The sequence below is a fragment of the Zasmidium cellare genome (assembly GCF_010093935.1).
Source record: "Zasmidium cellare ATCC 36951 unplaced genomic scaffold M409scaffold_55, whole genome shotgun sequence".
NCBI classification, from domain to species: Eukaryota; Fungi; Ascomycota; class Dothideomycetes; order Mycosphaerellales; family Mycosphaerellaceae; genus Zasmidium; species Zasmidium cellare.
Genome location: NW_022986999.1, coordinates 51,261 through 69,982, shown reverse-complemented (window position 1 = coordinate 69,982; position 18,722 = coordinate 51,261). Strand labels below are relative to the sequence as shown.

The 18,722-nt window shown below is 53.0% G+C and overlaps 11 protein-coding genes across 11 annotated transcripts; 4 read left to right on the top strand and 7 right to left on the bottom strand.

Annotated features, from left to right (window-relative positions):
* Positions 1-565: 565 nt before the first annotated feature.
* On the top strand, positions 566-1,040 carry M409DRAFT_29762 (uncharacterized protein; the record flags this gene model as incomplete). Its single annotated transcript, XM_033809614.1, has 5 exons — positions 566-675; positions 738-746; positions 802-819; positions 881-926; positions 975-1,040. The coding sequence occupies 5 exons, from the start codon at positions 566-568 to the stop codon at positions 1,038-1,040; spliced, it is 249 nt and encodes an 82-aa protein (XP_033660646.1).
* A 297-nt stretch (positions 1,041-1,337) lies between these two features.
* M409DRAFT_29761 (uncharacterized protein) lies at positions 1,338-2,929 on the bottom strand (the record flags this gene model as incomplete). The annotated part of the gene is made up of 2 exons (XM_033809613.1): positions 1,338-1,470; positions 2,187-2,929. 2 exons carry the CDS (start codon positions 2,927-2,929, stop codon positions 1,338-1,340), a joined length of 876 nt encoding a protein of 291 aa, XP_033660645.1.
* A 128-nt stretch (positions 2,930-3,057) lies between these two features.
* On the bottom strand, positions 3,058-3,863 carry M409DRAFT_29760 (uncharacterized protein; the record flags this gene model as incomplete). The annotated part of the gene is made up of 4 exons (XM_033809612.1): positions 3,058-3,214; positions 3,268-3,584; positions 3,637-3,703; positions 3,754-3,863. 4 exons carry the CDS (start codon positions 3,861-3,863, stop codon positions 3,058-3,060), a joined length of 651 nt encoding a protein of 216 aa, XP_033660644.1.
* Positions 3,864-4,730: 867 nt separating this feature from the next.
* Positions 4,731-6,245, top strand: M409DRAFT_60529 (uncharacterized protein; the record flags this gene model as incomplete). The annotated part of the gene is made up of 2 exons (XM_033814509.1): positions 4,731-5,365; positions 5,501-6,245. The coding sequence occupies 2 exons, from the start codon at positions 4,731-4,733 to the stop codon at positions 6,243-6,245; spliced, it is 1,380 nt and encodes a 459-aa protein (XP_033660643.1).
* A 665-nt stretch (positions 6,246-6,910) lies between these two features.
* Positions 6,911-8,696, top strand: M409DRAFT_29757 (uncharacterized protein; the record flags this gene model as incomplete). Its single annotated transcript, XM_033809611.1, has 3 exons — positions 6,911-7,010; positions 7,060-8,303; positions 8,358-8,696. The coding sequence occupies 3 exons, from the start codon at positions 6,911-6,913 to the stop codon at positions 8,694-8,696; spliced, it is 1,683 nt and encodes a 560-aa protein (XP_033660642.1).
* Positions 8,697-8,937: 241 nt separating this feature from the next.
* M409DRAFT_29756 (uncharacterized protein) lies at positions 8,938-10,499 on the bottom strand (the record flags this gene model as incomplete). The annotated part of the gene is made up of 3 exons (XM_033809610.1): positions 8,938-9,086; positions 9,135-9,295; positions 9,781-10,499. The coding sequence occupies 3 exons, from the start codon at positions 10,497-10,499 to the stop codon at positions 8,938-8,940; spliced, it is 1,029 nt and encodes a 342-aa protein (XP_033660641.1).
* Positions 10,500-11,268: 769 nt separating this feature from the next.
* Positions 11,269-12,951, bottom strand: M409DRAFT_60526 (GMC oxidoreductase; the record flags this gene model as incomplete). The annotated part of the gene is made up of 1 exon (XM_033814508.1): positions 11,269-12,951. The coding sequence occupies one exon, from the start codon at positions 12,949-12,951 to the stop codon at positions 11,269-11,271; it is 1,683 nt and encodes a 560-aa protein (XP_033660640.1).
* An 827-nt stretch (positions 12,952-13,778) lies between these two features.
* M409DRAFT_29754 (uncharacterized protein) lies at positions 13,779-14,477 on the bottom strand (the record flags this gene model as incomplete). Its single annotated transcript, XM_033809609.1, has 3 exons — positions 13,779-13,877; positions 13,925-14,266; positions 14,328-14,477. The coding sequence occupies 3 exons, from the start codon at positions 14,475-14,477 to the stop codon at positions 13,779-13,781; spliced, it is 591 nt and encodes a 196-aa protein (XP_033660639.1).
* Positions 14,478-15,956: 1,479 nt separating this feature from the next.
* Positions 15,957-16,295, bottom strand: M409DRAFT_29753 (uncharacterized protein; the record flags this gene model as incomplete). Its single annotated transcript, XM_033809608.1, has 3 exons — positions 15,957-15,980; positions 16,041-16,122; positions 16,183-16,295. 3 exons carry the CDS (start codon positions 16,293-16,295, stop codon positions 15,957-15,959), a joined length of 219 nt encoding a protein of 72 aa, XP_033660638.1.
* Positions 16,296-16,602: 307 nt separating this feature from the next.
* M409DRAFT_29752 (uncharacterized protein) lies at positions 16,603-17,147 on the top strand (the record flags this gene model as incomplete). Its single annotated transcript, XM_033809607.1, has 2 exons — positions 16,603-16,945; positions 17,005-17,147. 2 exons carry the CDS (start codon positions 16,603-16,605, stop codon positions 17,145-17,147), a joined length of 486 nt encoding a protein of 161 aa, XP_033660637.1.
* Positions 17,148-17,402: 255 nt separating this feature from the next.
* Positions 17,403-18,486, bottom strand: M409DRAFT_70807 (uncharacterized protein; the record flags this gene model as incomplete). The annotated part of the gene is made up of 2 exons (XM_033818903.1): positions 17,403-17,613; positions 17,669-18,486. The coding sequence occupies 2 exons, from the start codon at positions 18,484-18,486 to the stop codon at positions 17,403-17,405; spliced, it is 1,029 nt and encodes a 342-aa protein (XP_033660636.1).
* Between the last annotated feature and the right edge of the window lie 236 nt (positions 18,487-18,722).

The following is an 18,722-nucleotide window of genomic DNA, read 5'->3' as shown; positions in this document are numbered from 1 at the left end:
ACCCTCACAGCCACATGGTGTGCGTTCGGGCGCGCCATGCATTGGATTCAATACGAGGCGTCGAAGCTACTGCGAAGCTCAGAGCTCAGGAGAGCTGAAATTCTCTGTGTCTTGCTGACGTTACTCCATACATTTCTCCACGATCTGGTCCCGCCACCATCGCCTATTCGATACCATCTGGAATTGGTCATAGTCCAATACGAACTTGATCATGGGAACACACGTGTTACGAGGTTGACCATTCACACCATCTCGTCCAGAGTCCACCGACTGGCCCGAGCAGCTGCGAATGTTGGGCTGATGCATGTCTGTAATCAAGCGTGGAACGAGACGAGGAATGATGCCATGGAACTCTCTTCGGTCACATCAGCTCACACTATTCCAAGCCATGGTGACATGCTTTCCGTGGTCGATGATGGAAGCGGGACAGAAGTGTCACGAACATAAGAAGGTATTTCCCCCAAGCTGGGACCAGTCTTTCAGCACAGCAGCTCTGTGAAAGACATTATTGTCCGAAACAGCTACTTCATCAATCAAATAAATTCTCAATCAAATCGATCCCAAGATGAAGACCTTCTACGCCCTCCTCGCTCTGGCGCTCTCGATGGGTATCATGGCCGCCCCAGTCGCTGAGCCAGAAGCAGAGGCACAGCCTGAAGCTGTCAACTATGGGAAGTAAGTGCACACAACGCTCTTAATGCCCACTCAATATTGACCCATGCTTACCCCGACCGCAGTTACGGAAAGTTCGTTTGATCAACTGCTCCTCATAGGACGATTTAGCTGACTTGTCAATGAAAGATATGGAAACTACGGCTCGTATGTTAGCCCCGAAAATGCTCTCCGTCGATCAAAAGGTGATACTGACGAAATGTGGCAGTTATGCACCGCCGCCACCGCCCTCGGGCTACGGCAAGGCACGTGGAGTTACCTAGGCCTCTAGAAGGCTAGAATACGAGCTAACAACGAGCCAGTACAATAATTACGGTTCCTACAAGCGTGTGGCAGAGGCAGAGGCTGCACCTGAGGCGGCTGCGTAGGAGTAAAGGGGTGAAATTGGCGACAGGGGTCATATTGGATATCAAAACCATGTGAAACTTGGTAGATCATTTACTCGACTTTCATACCTCCTGTGTCTTCGTTTACAACTCCCATGATGGAAGACATTTCCGGCGAGACCGAATAATGGGTAGGTCATGTCCGGGGCAGTTCGGCTTTTTGAGCCATCATCTCCCCACCCTAACGAATGCCACGCAAGTCATTCAATCAACGTCTTCTAGAAAGCCCCGACGATTGTAAAGAAAATCCCCCATGCTGTGACTTTGACCCTGCATTCGTTACAAGAACTGTGGCTGACGCCGCAGAGGTCTCGACGCTGACCTGCTCTTCACGTTCAACATGAGGATGCTGGCGTTCTCTTCTGACTTTGACACATGCCAACACCAGTTCCCTTGGCCATCATACCACTCCCTATGACATGATCAATCCTCGGCATCATGAGACTTGAATGATGGCCTCAGCCTCGGATCCGGACAGGGAAATGAGAACGCTGGCCGGTCCTCTCAATGTCAAGTCAACTATAGCCCACGTGTTCGGTATGGTAACACTTCAAGAGCGCCATGCATAATGCATCAACAGGCACGAGGTGAAGTTCAGCAGCGGGTAGAGCGAGAGGCTTGGCGCTAATGAAGCAATAGGAACGGGCCCAGCGGAAACATTCACTCACATTTGCTGCTGATGATGGCCAGAGCGTCATCGTGGCAATAAAAAGAACCATTCTACTAGAAGGTCGTCCAGAATCTGAATCACAACAAGGAGAACCATGCGCGGTTGGGTCTTGCTCTTGTTCTCGAGATGAAATTCGAGGCTTTCGAGCAGCTGCGATTTATGTATAGCTTCAACAAGCTTTTAGGTGGCGTTCACAGCTTCAGCTGAAGACTGGCTACAGCGGTCGAGAATCTGCAGTTGAAGGCGGACTATATGTTCAATTTTCTAGAGGGGAACTCTACTCACTGGTGGAGGTTGCATGTTAGTTCTGTATGGATTCAAGCAAGCCAAGAAGCGTTTCATTGTGTGTTGTTTGAAAAGTAGAAGCAGGAATTCTCTCATAGAGCCAGCTTCGCAGTCACACGATGAGTAAGTCTCTTCACTCCAAGTGTATGCGATGCTACTCCATTCCAGGATACAATCCACGCCCCGGCGGCCTCTGCCCTCCAACACCTGACTTCTCGGTCTCCGCTGCGGGCACATGAGGCACAGCAACTGCCCTGATCTCTCCTTCCTGCGCAGTACGCTCGACGATACCGATCTCCTCCAATGCCCGCCGGCTGCGATACTTGAATCGAAAGAGATAGGTGTCTCTCTCGCCTCCGACGTACTCGTACGGTGGTCTCGCGCAAGGCTCTTGCAGGGCCGTGCCTGAGTCAGCCAGGACAGCGTGCGAGAGACCCTTCTCTTTCAATGCTTCTGCAGTGACACGAGGTGGCAGGATCCAGAGGACGTCTGATGGACCTTGGACTGGAGCGCCGTAGTTGAATTTGGCGTGCCTCAGTCGGACCCAGATGCTACCGAGCTGCTCGTTGGTGTATTCGGAGAGGTCGCTACCGTCGACGTTGGCAGTCAGATGATGGAAGGACATCGGAACGAGGACTTTTTCGTTACTCAGTCCAAGGATGTCGTTGAGCTGTCCAGGAGGGGAGAGGATCATGTCGTGGGTTTCGTGTCCGTCGATGATGAAGTTCGCGACAACAAAGTTTCCGAGCAGCGGCATCCAGCCTGGCAAACGGATCTGGATTGCGAAGGGTCCGCTGTGGATCTCGACAAGCACACTGCGAGAGCTCTCTGTTCGGGTGGCGGCATCATCAGGGTATTCTGGCATCTCAAATCCACCCTGTACGATGGTGATGTGGAGGCCGTCTAGCGTTGGCATGCTGAATTTCTGGCTGGTGCTTTGGAACCGTGATCAACAGAGGAGGGCTGGCATTAATAAGTATGGCTTGCTATGTGAATGCTGGCCAGGTCAATTGTTTGACAACTTAAATCCCGTCTCGATCGGTATCATTGCTTCTTCAGGTACTGTGGCATCTCTTTGCTGTAGCCAAGCAATTTCGCCAGGGCAGACAAGGCGCCTTCCATATGCCATGGAACCCACCAGCGCAACGGACCTAGGAAGCTTAAGCTTGGAAATATCACTCCGGCCGAATTTGTGTCATGTCTAGAAAGATCGGTCAGCGACAGTGTGCAACTCATGTGAATATAGTCACGTACTGCATGAGCATCACCTGGAGCAAGTCTGGCGACTTTTTGGTCTCAAACATGTCGTGCATATAGAGGAAGAGCTGTTGAAAGAACTCCGTGCTCAGTGGCTTCGGCGTTCCAGTAGGATGTCCCCAAGCCAGAATTACAATGTCTTCTTCGCAAGCTACTGGCCACGGCGTATGAGGCAGCATGGGTGGGACTTCGAAGGGTGCCATCTCCGGAGTGAGGATATGGTCTTTTTGATCCCAACCTGCTGTGACGCCAAATTTCCCTTGGAGCACTTTGAAACACTCGGTTTGATCGAAATGTACATGCAGAGGCGGTACCTAACCCCAACGTCAGCGAGCAGGTAGGAAGGAGGCCTTGCTCGAGGCGTACGATGGGATGTTTCTTGCCGAGGGCGGACAACGGATGTTTTGCGGGCATTCTGATGCGAACGAGAAACCTTTGCTCGTTATCAGCCATGCGTGGTAAATGCTGTTGAACCCAACTTACGTTGCATCAAGATCTTGCCCATCTAAGAATTCACCAATCAAGGACCCGCCGAACAAGGTGTACGGTCCACCAAGGACGGTGCGCTCTTTCTTGAAGTCGATTTCACCCATCTTGGTCGACTGGACGATGTCTGTCCACCGTCACTTGCGGGCACAGCGCAGCTTTTGAATCGCGGCTGGACTTTCGGCTCCGTAAATGTTGAGGCTAGTGATTTCAGCTGAGGGCATGGATATAGCAGTGCCGCTGCATTTCCTTAGAACTATTGGGCCAGCTGTACGCAGCCGCGATTGACAAGATGCGAAAGCGAAGATCTACAGCATTGTCGCTTGCTGATAATGATTAGTAGCATTACTCTCAGAATTGCCAAACCGAGAATGGTAAAAGACTGGAGATCTTGTCACTGAATCTGACTGGAGTGAGAAGTACTGGGGAAACGCGGACGAGATTGCCATTCCTGTGATGCAGATGGACCAACTTGCGCAGTGCCGGACATAAGCGTGCAAAGAGCTGACGAATGCTGATGGCATTTATTGAAATAGATAAAAAGAAGAGGAAGAAGGAGCGAGACAACCTGGAGAAGAATACCTCTTCAGCTGCGAGGAGAAGTATTCCGTAGCTGAAGTAAGCGTGGTCGGTATTCATACAGGGCACCGTAGTTCAAACAAGTTCGAAGCTCCTTTCTTGATGAGCATGCTGCCATGACTGTACATACACAAGACGGCTCCAGAGCTGGTGCAAATCTCAGTGCGTCGCATGTGACCTGGCAATCGCTACGAAGATCTCATACCTTTTACAAGTAGCCCTACAGCCTTGCCGCTAGGCTCTCGCGGTGATGCCTGCTTCGCTTTCGCAATGAGCAGCTGTGAATGAATGGCCAACATGGAAGATAAACAGGACATGTCTTTCATCGAGACATGTGCTCCGTGAAATACCTGTCTTGAGCCCAGTTCACATGCCACACAACTGACAAAGCCCTCATGGCTACACCAACAACTCAGATCATGCCACTGGCTACGTTCGAGATTCACTCGGGACACCTGTGCTATGGTGCATTGCACAACATCTATCACGGAGCATCATCCGACAAGGTGGGAGGTCTCCCTTTACCCCAAGAGCCCATTCCTGGTGGCACAATTCGACGCCATGAAGCCGCCTTTAATTTGCCTGCTCTCATCGGGACCTGGAATATATACGCCTTGATCGGCAAGTATGGAGACAATATGCAGATAGTGGCATACTTCGCATCACACCACAGCCTCGATCCAGCCTTCGAAGTAGACAAGATCCTTCGAGTTTCGGGTTCCCCTTATGAGCGAGACAGTGGGAGCACTTTCAAAGATAATGACACTGCTCGCGAAGGCGTTTTTGTCATCAATCGTTATGATTGGGGTTGGATTGACAGTCGTGGCGGAGAGGAGGTTCAAGAAGCGGAAGTGCCTATCGACCTGCCATACCACTTTTCAACCATCGGACTTGTCGACTTTGACACGGCCAAGGACTTTGTCAGTCGCCTGAAGTTCCATCGAGCAGACCAACGAGACATGGTCGGCGAAGACGGTCGCGGTGTCTGGTTGACCATAAGAGATGCTGAATACCAGTTTGGACGCTTCGGGTTTGATCAGTAAAAGAAACACGCAAGAAGCTTCCTGTTCTTCGGAAGTCATACTAATTTTACGACAATGCAATTTGAAGGCGAAGGCCAACAAACGCTTCGGAGATTCGAGACTCCTGTACAGCGGTTTCACAGGCAGTTACGAGATGGATTCGACTTCTCGCAGCGACATCGCGTGAAGACATTGTTCGCGGACGAGAAACCCGGAGACGCTGAACTGCTCGGGCCATATGCCTCTGGCGAATACGTCTTGTCAAGAGCGGATGTCGATGCCGTCAAAGATCATCTATCGCAGGACCCATTGCAGCCAGAGAGTGATCCGTTCCTAAATCTCAACGAGGGAGATACTTCTGTCAAGGAAGGCCTTGAAAAGTGGTGGTCTGCCAGCGTCGACTTGACCAACCAAATTCTTTTGAGCTTTCTCGAGTATAGCATCGTGCCTTATCTGCACGAGCATCCCCATGAGAGTCCGGCGACCGCCACGCGCCTGCTCTTCCCAGATGGATCCAACGACCCACAACCAGGTAAAGAGTACAATTTTACTCTGGCAGAAGATCTCAAGAGCCGCTTCCTCGGAAACGAAAACAACGCATCTTCCTCGAGCACCGCAACATCGGATCCGGAGCATGCACCCGTCAAGGCTCGGATGCGAATCTTCTTGGAAGACAGAAGGGTTCACCCAGAGGAGGATTTCCTAGAGAGCGTCTGTCGTGTTCTAGCTTTCATCGTGAAGGACTTGATGGAAATGGCGAAAAGATCCTCTGTTGACAATGAAAGATTTGGGCATATCGTACCGAGCGATGTGTTCCTTGCGGTCATGAACGATACTTCATGGTATCAGCACAATCTGTCCCGGTCGAGAGCTTTCTGGTGTTTATAATTCCCAGAAAACTTGTTCATCGTAGTGGGCCAACTTTGCATGCTTTCAGTCATATCTCTTCGATTTGCGAGCTTCCTGTACATATAGTACTCCGAACTTATCCCTTTTGAAGTAATCGTACGCCATATTGGTCTGGGCTCAACGAACGTGTTGTGCAGGAGATTGAGCCTCTTCTGCTCGTTGTTGATGCGGATTGGAACCAGCCCGTCGAGCCTGCATTCAAGTTGAGCATTCAGTTCAGGTCTGAGAGTAAGAATGAAGGGAGGGATTGTTTATCGCGACTTGAAGCACGTCACAGCGTTGACAACATGTGACCTTCCGATTCGTCTTTCCATTGGGCCGACGCCTGCCGTTGGCGGATCAGTGGCTGGGGTTCTGGAGACTCCATCGATCCCCCGTGGAGCAATGCTGGAGATCTCTCGGCCATCATCTAAGACACAATAATTACCCACTGCGAGTTTCGTCCGTCGACGCGATATCGCCGGCATCCAGGAGGATCCATACAGGCATGACATTGGCGTAAGGTTTAGTATAAGAAGTCAAGGTGCACCGCCAATATCTATTGCGATAAGTCGCTCCTCCAAGCTCTCCAACAGCGTCGGACCAGGAATTGACGGGGCGACGCACAACGACTCGACATCGAACTGCGAGGACGAAATAGCGAAATGCCGACCAAATCCTCCTTTGCAGATGTCGAGATTCCGGATGTTGATCTCTGGACCTTCCTCTTCGAGCGAAGTAACAAGGGATTTGCAGACGACCAGGGTGAGTTCCAATGCTGTATTTGAGACGAGCACCACACTGACAAGCACAGTGATTTATCGGGCGTGTACTGGCGATCGCAAATACACGTTCACGGATGTCTTACACAAAGCCACAGCTTTCGGCGAAGGCTTGCAGCAAGCATGGGATTGGCAACAGAACGATGTCCTGAATATCTATGCTCCCAACGACATTGACGTCGGGCCAGTAATCTTTGGAACTTTCTACGCAGGAGGCATCGTGTCGCCTGCGAACCCCGGCTATTCTCCCGATGAACTTGCTTTCCAACTCTCGAATTCCGGCAGCAAAGCCATCGTCACCACGAAGTCGTTCTTATCAGCTGCGCTGAAGGCTGCGGCGAAGGCCAACATCCCCAAATTTCGAATCCTTGTATTAGGCGCAGACGTATATGACAGTGGGCAGTTCAAGCATTGGACACAGTTGAAGAAGACTTCGGGTAACTATCCAAGAAGAAAGCCGGCGAGTCCGTCCACTGACCTGGCTTTTCTGGTCTACTCCTCGGGCACGACCGGTCTTCCCAAGGGAGTGATGCTGTCTCACAGTAATGTCATTGCAGACCTCTGTCAGATTCGCGGCTCTGTTGGAACCTATTACAACTCAGACAAGGACAAGATTTTAGGCGTCCTTCCGTTCTTCCACATCTACGGTCTGACGGGCCTGGTTCACCAACCGCTCCACCGAGGGATCGAACTGGTGGTTATGCCAGGTTTCGATCTGAAGCTCTTCCTCGAAAGCATACAAAAACACAAGATCACATTCATCTATGTCGCCCCGCCTGTCATCGTTCGCCTGGCCAGAGACGAGATCGTCAAGAATTATGATCTCAGCAGTGTCAAGATGATCACATCTGGTGCCGCTCCACTCACACAGGAACTGGTCGACACGGTATACAAGAAGCTCAACATCAAGATCAACCAAGCCTATGGCCTTTCTGAGACCTCGCCAATGACCCACACCCAGCCGTGGGATGAGTGGTATAGCTCAGTAGGCAGCGTGGGCAAAATCTTTCCCAACATGACGGCGAAGTACATGTCTGAAGATGGTCAAGAGCTTCCGCCAGGACAAGCAGGAGAACTTTGGATGGCTGGACCAAATGTCTTCCAAGGTTACTGGAAGAATCAGACGGCCACTGATAACGCCATCACTGTAGCGGATGGAACCCGGTATTTCAAAACTGGCGACGTCGGATTCCAGGACGAGAAGCATAATTTCTACATTACGGATAGAGTCAAGGAGCTGATCAAGTACAAGGGCTTTCAAGTTGCTCCTGCAGAAGTAAGTCGTCCAGTCCTTGTTAAGGGGAGGGCAGAAGGCTAACGAGTTGTGCAGCTTGAGGGAAAGCTCATGGACCATCCCTTGGTCAACGATATCGCAGTAATTGGCGTCGAAGATCCCGAACAGCACACTGAAGTACCCAGAGCATACATCGTGCACGCCAAGAAAGGCAAGGAAGCCGGGGACAAGGAGACTGGCATGCCAACGAAAGAGACAGAAGCTGACGCACAAGATATCATGGACTGGACAGCGAGCAAAGTCGCCCATCACAAACGACTACGAGGCGGTGTGAGATTCATCGACGAGATCCCAAAGAGCGCCAGCGGAAAGATTCTGAGACGGCTGCTGAAGGACAGAGTCAAGAAAGAGGCCGGGCCGAAGTCGAAGCTTTAATTGTGCATATAGCGATACTGATACCTTACAGCAACGGACTTACTTCCTCAAGGTCAGGTCCGCATAATTCATTTCCGACACATGATTCACTCTCTTTAGATACCCTTCCGCCGGCCCATTGTACCTCGCCATGATCCTCTTCTGCTTCCCCTTGACATTCTTGTTTAAGCCCGTCATCCAGCCATCCACTTCGTTCGCCAACATCCCTTTCAAGCACTCCAGGACATGCCCCATCCACTCATCATTTGCGAAGATCGAACTTGCCAGTTAGGTATTGTGCATACTTGAGCGTCTCAGGCTGAGGAGGAAAATACTCAGTCCACGTCCACTCGTCGAGGACTTGTTGTGAAAACGAAAAGCCATAGGTGTAGCTTTCGGAGTCGAAGCGACCTAGTCTTCATTAGCGTCAAGGTCGAGGGTAGTACTCAATGCTCTTACAGCCTGGATACCGATTCCTGCCGGAGGGCCAGTGCTTTGGGGCCAGCGCCTGTGATTGTAGATCAAAGCACCAAGACCAGGCTCCACCTTCTCCCGAGCCTGCGTCTAGTACCCTCACGCTGAGACCTAGCTCTCGGACTCTGGACAATGAGTAGATGCCACTGGGCCCGGGTTTAACGTGAGGGGAGGGTATAAAAGTCAGCCCTGGCGTGATCCCTTTCTTTTCTTGACTTCACCATTACAAATGCTGTTTCGGCATTTGTCAGGCGTTGCTGTTGACTTCCAGGCCACAAGATCGTTAGGCGCAATGGAGAAGCTGTTGGAGCAGAGCGGGGGTCAATGGTGGCTACTACAGCTCCTACTGATATGACAGAGTATATGGAAAGGAACCAGACATTTGAATCTCAGAAAGCGCAAGCGTTGTCAGTCTACGATCTCTCCTCATCATGATCAGCCGTTCTATCCAACAATCTCCTTGGCCAAAAAACTCCAATCGCTGACACCCCTTTTCGTTCATCTTCTCGATCTCTATCAACCTGCTCCTCTTGTGCTCAACTCCTGATACAGCCGAATTAGCATCCGAAACAGCCCTTGAATCCTCGACTAAGAATACATGCCTCACTGCTTCTTCCTTCCCCCTGGCTACGGTCCCAGGAGTCTCGGCTCAGGCAACTCCTCGATCTCCTCACAGACCGCAATCCGCACACGCTCTGCCAGGTACGTCATTGCATCGTGTTGCACCTGGGCCTTGCTCAAACCTGAAGTCTCCTCGCCGTCCTCCATACCAGCAGTGGCCGCAACTGGAATGTTATTCGTCAGAGCGTTCTTTGCACGAGTCAACGCCTTGAGCAGTTCCTCCCCCACAGCCTCGTAGCGCGCCGCAGTGCCACCCAGAATGTCGTACGAGATACAGTCGGTGCCGCGCTCGAGGTAGCAGACGACGGTGTCAGGAGCGTCGTCGCCAAGGTGACCAGTCTCAAAGACGAGGACGTTCGCCTGCGAGATATCGTGGCCGCCATCACCGCTCAGACCATCCCGCTCCTGGATCGAAGAGAGCAGTTTCATGCGGTGCTCTCGCTCGGGCATCTCCTCGAAGGTTGGCAAGGTGATGCGGAAAACGATGTGTTTGCAGCAGCTGCCGCCAGCCTTCTCGACCAAGGTCTTGATTTCGGCTTGGATCGCCTTGGAGAGGTATGGCAGGCTGTAACGGTGATAGCAGGTCTGATGGTAGTTGACCTCGCCTTCTTGGGCGCTGTAGACTACCAGTTCCCATACATTGAGACGGAGTTCTACAGGTAACTTGAAGAGGGCGCCGAAAGGCGTCGGGACAGTCTTGGTGTTGGGGCGGTTTGAGTTGGTCGACATTTTGGCGCTTTGCGTGAGGCCAACTTGAACCCGGTGTTGTGTGAGCGTTGCGACGACAGTTCTGGCGAGAAGTTGTTCTGGTCTGGGGTTGGGGTTGGGGTTGGGTTGCTGAACATCCACCCTCAAGCCGCCGTCGAAAAGTCTACAAGTAGGCAAACGACGACGCCCAACCCCCGACACATCACACGCGCAGGCGTCGCCTTGGAAACGAACATTCACTCGCGGCGAGTGACTCGACGAGCGCGCCGTTCCAAGTCGCGACAGTCTCCATTCTGCTCGACATTCACTAGCTTTGCCGGTTCGAGGTAGGATGCCAGCCCAGGCTCAGGAGAGGCTTCGAAATGTAGAATCTTAACGACCGTCGAGACATTTCTCGATGGTGTATAGGTGAGGAGGGTTGTGTATAGATAGGGTAGGTAGTATGGAAGCGTGTAGCGATTGCGCTACGCAGAGAAAAAAAAGAACATAGAGTCGTATATTACTGGGCCAGGCTTGCGCCCCTTTAATTTGACAGCTTCACGTTTGCTCTTCAAAATGCTATCCGTAGGAAGCCAACGTGCAGAAGCGAGGGAAACGAAGGAGTGTAAGAAACGAGTGTGGGCACCAAGAGAGAGAGGAAGAGCTTTGTTCAGACAAAGCAAGTAGCAGCAATGTCATATTTATATCAAAGAACCAGCAACCGACATACCGAAGCACAAAGCCTTTCCACCCCACAAACGACAGGCCCAGTCCAACAAAGAACCTTCAACAACCCACCCCCTTAACCCCCTCACGCCAACTCCCCCACCATCATCTCCGCACAACTCTCCGCAACAGCATAAACCACCGCCTGCGGCGTCGCACTCAACGGGCCAGGAAAAACACTCGCATCACAAACCCTCAAACCCCTAACCCCCTTCACCCTCAGCTTCGCATCGACGACTTTCCCCATGGACGCAGAGCCCATACCGTGATGGATCGTTATGGCCGAGCGGCGGACGCGGGCGTCGAGGTCGGCGTCCGTGGTGGATAGGGAGAGGGGCGGGAAGTTGGTTGGAGCGAGTTGGTCTGTTGGGGAGAGGTAGGGCTGTAGAGGTTCGGATTGGGCGAGGCGGAGAATTTGTCTGATTCCCTCTCTAAGGACGAAGCGATCGTGTTCCGTAGCGAAGTAATTCGGATCACATACCGGGTAATCGAGCGGATTCGAAGAAGATAACGTAATCGTCCCGCGAGACGTGGGCAGGAAATTCAGCGTGCTGAAGGTGATGTAGTTCCCATCGAAGGGAATTTCTTGCATTCCTTCGCCGGAGATGGATCCGGAGGCGTAGTAGGTTGTTGCGAGCCAGTAGTGGGCTCGGTGAGCCAGTAAAGGATGAGTGGGTGAGATTGAGGCGGTGGGGGAGTCTTTTTGTAGCTGCTTTTGAAGGGCGGAGGGATCTAGGGCGCCGATGGTCATCCAGTCGATTGGAGTGGCTCCTTTGAAGGACGGGTTGGCCATGTATTTCGGGTGGCCCATGGCGAGCCCGGCTTCGGCTGCGGCGCTGTCTAGTTTCCAGGGGATGAAGATGCCGGAGTGATCGAAGAAGGTCTTGCCGACGTGTGGACTGTCCACGATGGTTTCGATGCCGTGACGGAAGAGGTCTTCTGCAGGACCAATGCCGCTTAGCAATAAGATCTGAGGCGTGCGATATGCGCCACAGCTGAGGACGACTTCTTTCGAGGCGAGGAACTTTCTTCCGTCGACGAGTTGGACGCCCGTTGCCCTGACATCTTGACCGTATTTCTTCTCGAGCAAGATCTTGTGGATCGTAGCATTCGTGATGACACTCACACCCGAAAGATCATAAACCGCTGCAGCTGGCTGTCTCAGCGGAGTCCAGTTATCACAATGCCTGCCAATCCCGAACGGAGTGCCATTCAGATTGTCCGGATTATCTTCAAAACCCAGCGAGACAAGCCCATCGTGAATAGGCTGTCGTAGCGGAAGCTCAGGACTCGTTCTCGTCTTGAACGGCCCATCAAATCCATGAGCTTCGCGATCACTACCCTCGCGGTCCCAGTGCGACTCAATTCGCTTGAGATGGGGCAAAAGACCTTGATACGTCCAGCGCTCACTGCCCTCTTCGCCATCCAGATGTCCAGCCCAGAGATCTAGATCTTTCCTATCCGGCCGCATCCAGAACCCTGCATTCGCCGCGCTAGATCCAGAGAGCACATTTCCAGCGTGAAGTTTGATCACGCGGTCATCCATGTGCTTCTGAGGCACAGTTGGGTATGGTGTATCGAGGCCAGCGCCTTCCAGCCGTGTTCGGCCCCAAGCGTTCATGACGAGTTCGTTGGTATGGTCGTCGGATCCTCGCTCGATGAGGGCGATAGATAATGACTTGTTTCCTTGCTTGAGTCGAGATGCCAGAGCACAACCCGCGGTGCCGCCGCCGGCGATGACAATGTCGAAGGTTGTTTCGGTCGCCATTCTCGCAAGATTGTGCGAAAGTCAAGAGTCTGTGTCGATGAAGTCAGAGAAGAAGACTACTTGTTTTAAAGACCAGCCATTGAGACTTTCAGCTCATCTATCCGCAGAAGTGGTTGCGTTAGGGCTGACAGATCCGTGTCGTCGTGTAGTTTTCGTGGAGAACAGTACCCGATTTGGGATGGGGTCCCCAACTCGTCAGCCTTGCCCGAGCGGTGCTTGAATCCGGCAAAGTCGTGCGTAGGTTCACCTGAACGGCAGTGCCTTTGGAGCCCCCCCAGCTGAAAGGAAGCTGTCGCTGACTACCGAGCTATTCCAGTGGCCGGTCTTACAAAATAGTTACGACGGAGCGTTAATTGTGTTCTGTGTGTATGGTCGAGTGTTCTCAACCCTTCCACACGAGGAGGTAATTGGTTGACGCCCCGAACATGGGCCTAAGTCGTATGTCTCGAGTATCATATCGAGAAGATGCTACTCCATCGACTCGAACATTCACATGACTAGGATTAGAAGCACGATCGGCAGGCTCTGCTATTTTGATCAGCTCGACCGAAGGCAGTGGGAAATTAGCTGAAAATTGGAAATTCGACAAAACAGCCAACAAGCTGGAAAGGAAGGCAGAGCTGGATGGAAGAAGCGATGAAATTGAGAAACTTTTGGGAATTCGACTTTGCTAAACGACCAACTCACCTTGCAATGCCCACTGTAGCGCCGATAGGATCCTAAGGAATTGTGCTGCACCCATCAATCATTCATCTTCCTGGTCAAGCGTCCTGAATGGAGTCAAACATACCTCGAAAGAACTCCCATACCACGCTCAGAACAATCGATCAAGAACACTCGCCCAGCCAATATGCATCATTCGAGGGTTTCTCCTTCCCACCATGGTCCTCTCGGGTGTAGATGCGAAAGCGTCGACCATCGGGGTCCTGCTACACTGTTAGCCCAGTCTAACTCGAAACAGGTTCTAATTCACCTCAAAGACCAGGATCCACCCTCTCTTCCCCGCCAACACAGAACTATGCATCGTTCCCCATCTCTCCAACCACTCTACCCACTTCACCAAGTCCTCCTTCCCCTTTGCCGTCAGCGTCACTGGATCCCAGCCTCTGTCTTTGACAGCACGCGGAGCTGTCTGCCGTAGCTCAAGATAGATCCCACCCCAGTCGACCATCTCCAGGATAGCCGCGAAACGTGTGCCATCCAGACGAGTGTGGTCAAGCCCGGCCACCCGACGGCCGCCAAGGACTCTCTCGTACCAAGCGATGGAAACGTCGAGATTGGAGACGGCGAACTTGAGGTGATGGATGCCCATGACCTTGGGTCGGTCGCTTTCCATTCCAGAGAACGGCAGTCGTTGCTGAGGTGATTCGATGAACGATGCTGATGAAGACGATGACCTGGAAGACCTGCTCCTGGCGTCGAAGTGTACTCGTCTGTTCCTGCAGATGGAATGCGTGCCCGGTGGTGTCGGCGGCGTCCTTCTGATGCCGGTGGAAGAGGTCGATGTCGTTGTTGACGCGCTGCATCTTCGCAAGCCACGATCCGCTCCATTCATTATATCAAAGCGAAGATACTCGTTGACCATCGCCATTTTCAGGACCGACGTTCAACGCAAAGTCGGCACGAAGATTGTATAATCTGGGCATTGCGAAAACACGGCAGAAGCCAACGGCAGGCTTCGATGCTTTTCATCAGTCAGTGACGAGACCATCTGCGCTACTCATTCCGTAGGTTGGTTAGGAGGTGATGTCGCATAATGCTTCCCAAGACAGCCAATCTCGAATCCTTCCATCTCATGAACTCAGGACTTTGGCTTTCGTCCCGTGCCGTCGTGCAGGAGGAACGGTGCTTTGCGCCACCGACATTGCCGTTACCTTTGCCTGTTGCAGCGATAGCGCTGCTTGAAACTCGCTGACTGAGAGCCGATTGTCCGTCTTGCATGTGTCTGTCGGAAGTAAGTACTCTTGTACGACATGTCGATGTCCCAGACCACCCTCACTGCAGGCAAGATCTCCACGGTTAGGGCGGTAGATTGGCATCTTGCTGTTTCTTGAATGACCGACGTGCGGCTGAAGAGAAGAGAACGGTGGGGTCCGATGTTTTCCGTGCATCATTGGGGTTGGGGGACAAGCCGCATGGTGTCATGAAGTGACTGTTACAGATCTGAATAATCGTGCAGTAGCTCATTCGCTTGAGACTTGAGGCTGCGAGTCGGCTGTGTCCTGTTGGCTGGTAGATGGGTTTGCCCGTAATATCGATGCTGAGGCTGGACTTGGTCTGATTGCTGAGCATCAGCGGAATCGTCGAACCGTGGGCTGGCACAAGATGTCGCATAGCCGCACTCTTTCTGGCATGCTTTCACATCATAGTTCACTGTTCGTAATACCTCGACGTCGAGAGACGAGACTGCAGGGCGTGTGATCCACCTCCTGCGTGCTGGGCCATCAAGCATGTGGCGCATCAATCTGTTTTGCAATGGTCAGTTCGACGCAACTCACCTCGAAGCGATTCAATTGGAGGAGCTGACGAGACATAAGAATTGGTCATTAACTTGTGGATTGAGCTGTCGCGTGGCATCGCTTGATCCTGCAAGAGCCCCTTGATACTAGTGTTCGCAGGATTGTACACACTTGAGGAAGGCGTTCGACAGACGTGGAAGCCAGGCTTGACTATCCATGCACATGCAGTGTTAGAGACTTTGGCCGAAGGGTCGAGAGTTTTGCCCTGGCAGTATGGTGGATCATGGTCTTCTCTCCGGCAGGCACCAGAGCTAGCTAGTACAGTAAGCTTGTTAGAAAGCGCCTCTCCAGCCACTCGACTGCACACGGAGTTCGGCGTTGCTGTGACTGATGATCGAGTACTTGTCGAGAGTTGGTCTGTATCCATTTCGATGTTGATATAATGTGCAAGATACCGCGGATCGAAGAAAGTGGTGGTGGATCCACGGCTTGATAGAACTCCCCGGACGCCTTCGCTGATACTGGATAATATGGCCCTGTGACATCTCATTCGCCCACCATCAGACTGACCTGAGCGAACATCAGAATCCTCTGGCCGCACGATGTGTTCGGTAGCATCTCGCGACTTACCGCCATGGCTATACAACACAGGCTGACATATGGACTCAGCCGCTCACCAACCCTCGCCGCCCGCCAGAACGTTCCGAGAGGACTGCTTGAATGTCAGCCAACAACATCCAATGACGCAGATTCCGTAGGGGTGGTAATGTACCCGCTCTTGTTCCTGTCCAGCCAGGCCGGGAAGACGCCGTGGAGATAGGTGCAAGAGCAGATGAAAAGGAGGACGACCAGGAGGAAGGTCTGGAATTTGAGGATGCCGAACATGGTCGAACTGAAAATATGACTTCAAAATGGTTACTTCTGGGGTTCCTGAATGTTCGGTTGTACGTCGCGCGTGCTGTCAGAGGTCAGGCAGAAGTTGTTGTGTTGTTTCTCGAAGTGAGATGGATGTTGGAAGCCACATGTCAATGCCAAGACTTCAACGACGGAAGCTCCCGCCTTCACGTCACTTTCTGACCTTCACTTGCCCACCACCACGCGACAACAACACCCCACGACGCTCTTCTACCAACAGTCCCCCTCACAAGCAACACCACAACTAACTATCCCCATCGACAACACAACTCCCACCATGGCGGAACCCCGCGCCCGCCCGCGCCAAAAAGGCCAAGTCTTCGCCGACACCGACCTGCGCGAACTCCTCTTCTCCTTCGGCTCGCCGGACCCACAACACTCCCTCCCCACAACCCTGACCGTCCTCGACGAGATCCTCACCGACTTCATCATCGAGACCTGCCACGCGGCCGCCACCTGCGCGTCTTATAGCAGAAGGCAGAAGATCAAGATGGAGGATTTCCGGTTCGTGCTGCGGCGGAACGGGGCGTTTCTGGGACGTGTTGCGGAGCAGATGGCGAGGGAGCGGTGGATTAAAAACCAGAGGAAGATGGTGGATTTTGAGGAGATTGGGAGGGAGGGTGAGTATTGTATATCTTTTTTGAGGAGGGGAGGGCGTGGTTGCTGATGGTGTTGATAGGTGTTACGGAACTTGCTGGGATTGCGGAAGCTGGTGGGGCGGAGAATGAGCTGAAGAAGAAGGGGCGTGGGCGTGGTGGGCGGAAGAAGAGAAAGGCGGAGGATGAGGGTGAGGGGAGTAAGGTGAAGAGGGTTGCGACTTGATCGGTGCCTCTTGGAGATGAGCGAGACGGTGATTCTGGATTAGCGACGGCGTTTAGGAAAGCATTTCAAGATACCCAGGGCACGCATTGATGGTGAATAGGCGCAGGAAATGGTTCAATCAAGGCAACCTCTGCTGGGCGCCATTTCACACGTAAACTATATCGATGCTCGATTGTAACAACACACGTTCGTCTTTTCTCAAACTACCAAACTCGACTGATTCTAGTCAAGCTCGGTAGCAAACACCCCCTTAATCTACTGCTCACCCCGCCGGCCTCCTTGGCCAGCTCCTGATCGCTGATTCTGCTGGCCACCCTTGCGGTCGCCCTTTTGCTCGGCATTTGAGTTGCTTTCTCCGGAGCCCATGGTGAGGGCGGCGGTTGCGAGTCGGTTCGAGAGGTCGATTTGGGTGCGGATGGTGTTGGCGAGGTAGGAGACGAGGAGGACATCTTGGACGTGGTTGTTGCTGTGAACGAGGGTCAGTACACAATGTATTCGTGAAAGGTAGACTGTCAACGTACAAGTCCTTCTCAATGCTCTCGGCATCCACCTTGGGTCCCAGACTGAGCGTGTTCATCAAGAACTGGCCCAACGCACTGCTGGGCTCGGCCTCCTCATCCAGCACGTTGCTCACGTAGTTGCTCACGCGCTCCAGCATTTCCAACACCTGCTCAATCGCCCGCTCCAGCACCTCAATATCCGTCTGCAGCAGTTGTGACCGGTCTTCTCTATCCCTCGCGCCAGCAATCAACTCCAACCCACTCTTGTCCGCCTCGCCGTACTTGATCTCGTGCGGTACGGGAATGAACAGACACGAATCCGCCGCACGCTCTGCCGTCACGCCAATCGGCGCGCTGATGTAGGTGTCCGCCTTGACGTCCTGTCCAGCGATCGTCGAGACTGTGAGGTGGACGGCGGGGTGTGGGAAGGTGCCCTCGCCTTGCTGCGAATAGAAGTTCTGGATGAGGGCGGAGAAGGTGTTGAGCTCGCTGCTGGTCGCATACCACCCGATCAGGATCTCCTTGGGCGCGGCTTTCAGGTGCAATTCGAGCATGCGCTTCTGGTAGTCCATGTCGACTTCGACTTGCTCGGCGGTTTCGGTGTGGGGGACGGCGTAGCAGTTGCGGATCTCGACCTCGGTGCCATCTTCCGAGCGGGTGCCCAGGAGGGTGCCGATCACGCGCTCCTGCTCGGCGGGGCGTCGCGATGCGTGGTCGAGGATGCTGAAGAGGGCCTGCGGCTGGACGGTGACGGCGACGGGGGCGGTGCTGGGGGCGCCGGAGGAGACGGCGGCGGGGGCGAGCGGACGCGCCAGGTGCAGGAAGTTGTTGTCGCCCATCGTGGTGTGAGTGAAGGGGGAGGGGGAGGGCTGTGGCTGCTGCTGGGCGGCGGTGTTGAAGTGGTGTGTTCGCCGCGCGACTCAGAAATTTGGATGCCAAGTCTTGAATTTCTGCCCCGCAACCCCCGCCGCTCAAATCTTAATCAAAACTTTGATGGCACTTCATGGCGGCTCGTCGCAAATTGCACTGCTTCCCTTTTCGCTCTTATATGGTTGTCCACAGCCTTGTCATTCAC